The following is a 3,525-nucleotide window of genomic DNA, read 5'->3' on the forward strand; positions in this document are numbered from 1 at the left end:
TCCTATTCTAGAGTTCTGATAGTTTAAAGAAAAGCATACGGAGTAAGATACCAACATTCCTCTAACATTGATGAACACGTGTCTGGAACTAAGCGCTTTTCTTGACAGGATTGTTTACTTATGTCAAACTAGGTCATTCTTCTGCGTCAAGTATGGGCCCTATGCATCTTATTATCTACAGTAAGTACTTTGTTTTCCACTAGGGTCATTGTCGAGATCTCACATAAACCTGTATGCACAAAACTGATGAATGAAATAAGATAACGAACAGTATTCAAGCTCAAAAGTCCATTAAACAATGAAGTTAATCAAGTATGATGACAAATACAATTATTTTAAAAACAGAAAGTCAAATTGCTGGGAAAATATTAGGATGCAAAAAACCTTACAAAGTCAGAGCAAAATGTAGGTAGTAGTTTTTTACGCAATGAAATCAACGTCATATTGTACATATATGTATTTTATGTTTACTGTTGACGTTCGTCTGCACGGACTATCTGGGTCATGCGGGGTTGACCATCAGCATCCTTTTTAACTACAAAATTCTTACTTCGCGATTTTTTTTTTCTTTAGTTCCAAGTTTGATTACTGTCATGAGAGTTAACTTTCCAGTCAGTTTTAGAAGCTTTTGGTCAAATCTGGCCTAGCTGTTAGGTTTCTTTTCGAACTTCAATAATGAATGGCACCTTATGGTTGATTGCAATGTTTCTATGAAGAAAATATTTCTTAAATTACAAATAATTAAACCCATTAGCTTTTACTATAATACTTTATCTGTCTTTCAGAGAATAATTACATTACATGTACATTTGACAAGTATCCAACCCTCGAATAAGCTTGACAATAATTTGCTTTCTTATAAGACATCCACAATCAATGCTGAGAAAGTTTGTTAAGAAAAAAAAACCTTTTTTAACTAAACAAAATCTGTGTGTAAGTCTTATCATATAGCAAAGTACCTGAGTCTAAGCATCAACTTATAAGTTTGCAAGCAAGTTATTTGACAAAGAACCATCTGATAACAAATGTTCTCAGCATTTATTGTGGATGTCTTATACGAAAGCAAATTATTGTCATCAAACAGTTAAAGGTGTCGACTGATGCTTCTCTAAAACAACTGTACAAGATTTTGTTTTAATTTCAAAATTTTAATGACTTTTTAAATCATCATTACAAGCTGAGTAATTTATTCTTAATTTACATCAAAATTGCATTATCACAGTCCAAGTATCACAGATTTTACGGCAGAAGGGCCAAAGGAGCCCTGTATTTCATCCAACTTTTGTGATCTTCATAGCAAAGTGCACACTCAAATTTCTATTTAAAGAAGTACGGCTACAGTCCAAACTCTTCCAAAGTTTTGTCACAGATTTATCACAGGAACACGGTGAGCATCCAAATCCATCATCTTTCATCCAGAATCTGTCTTTTTCGAACGAATATCCTGGAAAAAATGAAAAAAAAAGCTTATCAAACATCTCAGGTAATAAAAGGAAGGTAGATTAAGGTTCTACAACTTTACATCTTCATTTAAGTAAAATTAAATGATTCATTTCTTGACATCTTACCAGCTTTAATCAGTTTCTTCAGCAACTTGATACATTTATGGTCTGAAGTGTTATTCATGAGGAATAAGGCACTCTGGCCTAGACGATCAACAACGTTAACGTCGCTGCCATGCTTGATAAGGTACTCTGCTGTTTCAAATTTTCCATCTTCCAAAGCAATCAGCAAGGCCGACTTGCCAGCATTATTAACTTCGTTCACATCAGCCCCTAAAATCAAACAGATCATCTTAAAGAAGTGCTAGTATAATATGTGTTCGTTATTCTATTTGGGCATGATTAAACACATGTAAGAATTTATCACAGTATATGGATATTTACCTCCTCGCACTAAAAGTCGAATGATATCTTCCTCGCCCAATATGACGGCAAGCATTAGTGGTGTTTGTCCGTTTCGGTCTTGTTGGTTTATGTCATATGCTTCTAAAACACAAGAATGAGACATTGATATCTCTTGACACATTTTTCAATTAAAGAATTATATTCTTATCTTTACTCATTCTGGACAATGTTATGTGCTGGAATCTGCTTAAGAGTGCACAAACAGTTATGAAACATACCTTGAGTTACCAAAGATTCAGCCATGTCAAAAAGTCCATTTTCGATCAAAATGTGCATCAATGAATTTCCTTCACAATCTGTTGCATTTGGATCAACTCCAGATTTCAACAAACACTTGAATTCTGTCAAGTCATTCTGATAAACAGAACTAAAAAGTCTAAGCACCATGCGAATTTCATCCATTGCACTCTCTTTCGCCACTTTTGGCGTCGAACCTGACACGTGGTGATGTAGAGCACGGCGTAATTCTTCCAGCATGGTGAAAAATCTGCAAACGGGATAATCAAATTATTAGTAAATTCAATGTCTATTTCTAAAATAAAATTTTAAGACATTTTCTTTTAAATTTGCTACATATATCTGTACTTACTTTGCCCAGAATTAAGGTAGATAGTAATATACAAAATGTCAGACTGCCGTCTGTTTTATAGCTGCACGCGCGTCGTTCCTTGTCCTGTGAAGCGTAACGATTGCCTTTGTTCAGCCCTCCCTCTCTGTAGATTGGTCGACTCAACATTCAATAACTGTTTGTCTTTATTGTGTTAATGGTTCTAGAAGACCCGGTAGTTGTTTTTCTTTAATTTATTACACGCTCCAGTTGTTGCAATGCATTTTCTTACTACAAGCTTATTAACATGAGCATGATCGTGATGTGACGTATAGTGTGGGTATCTTTTCTTTTGTTTACATATGAGCCATGTACTTTTATGATCTTTCCAGAAAAAGAAATAATAATAACACTTTTAAATTAGAGGATCGCGTGATATGTTTACGCTTTTGTTGTCACATGCTTTGTTAGACTTTATAATGACGCACTTCTTGCAGATTTTCGAGTAAGTTTACGATATACCGCTGGCAAGGTTGCATTGAGCTTCAATCAGTTAATTAACTTTAATTGAATTTCTTTTATTTCAGATGATACGTAAAAGGAATTTTACCGTTTTGCAAATATGTAAAGAATTAGTGCAAAAATTTTGCAAGACTTTGTGCAGTATGCAAACATTCAAGCGATCTAGTTTTCATTTGACACACCATCAACAGTACCGTAACTACATGTATGCACAATCAACAATACCATTCCTGCTGATTAGAAAAAAAAGTGAAACAAATTATATTATGAATTTCAAATCGACTAAGAAATAAAAAAAATAAAGCAGTATTTTCATTCGGTTTGAAAATAAGATTTCGTCTATTCGGTTATGCAAAAAAATAAGACCAATTAATACTTTTCTGCAAACTCAATTTTAAAGAAGATAACCGTACAGTCCTAGATTTTATTACAGGCTTTTTAAAAGTGCAAACTTCAAATTTAATTCTGCGAAATTTAGTTACATGACTATTAAGGCCAAATTTGCAGGTGTTCTTTTGCAATGTAAATAAGGGACAAGACGTCTATAAA

The 3,525-nt window shown here is 33.7% G+C and overlaps 1 protein-coding gene across 1 annotated transcript; it reads right to left on the reverse strand.

Annotated features, from left to right (window-relative positions):
• Positions 1 to 1,127: 1,127 nt before the first annotated feature.
• LOC133173134 (ankycorbin-like) lies at positions 1,128 to 2,394 on the reverse strand. Its single transcript, XM_061308073.1, has 4 exons — positions 2,126 to 2,394; positions 1,887 to 1,988; positions 1,569 to 1,775; positions 1,128 to 1,444 (listed from the first exon to the last, which is right to left on the reverse strand). Exons 1-4 carry the CDS (start codon positions 2,382 to 2,384, stop codon positions 1,272 to 1,274), a joined length of 741 nt encoding a protein of 246 aa, XP_061164057.1. The 5' UTR covers positions 2,385 to 2,394; the 3' UTR covers positions 1,128 to 1,271.
• Positions 2,395 to 3,525: the final 1,131 nt, after the last annotated feature.

The sequence above is a fragment of the Saccostrea echinata genome, unplaced genomic scaffold (assembly GCF_033153115.1).
Source record: "Saccostrea echinata isolate AGI-Se365-2 ecotype Australia unplaced genomic scaffold, CSIRO_AGI_Sech_v1 ptg000056l, whole genome shotgun sequence".
In the NCBI taxonomy this organism is placed as follows: Eukaryota; Metazoa; Mollusca; class Bivalvia; order Ostreida; family Ostreidae; genus Saccostrea; species Saccostrea echinata.

What these genes read in the sequence shown, in the direction of transcription:
- LOC133173134 (XM_061308073.1), bottom strand. Translation starts at nt 2,384, where the DNA reads ATGCTGGAAGAATTACGCCGTGCTCTACATCACCACGTGTCAGGTTCG. An exon ending in TCGACTTTTAGTGCGAGGAG is followed by an intron (nt 1,776 to 1,886) that starts GTAAATATCCAT and finishes GTTTGATTTTAG; the next exon opens with GGGCTGATGTGAACGAAGTT. An exon ending in GAAGAAACTGATTAAAGCTG is followed by an intron (nt 1,445 to 1,568) that starts GTAAGATGTCAA and finishes CATTTTTTCCAG; the next exon opens with GATATTCGTTCGAAAAAGAC.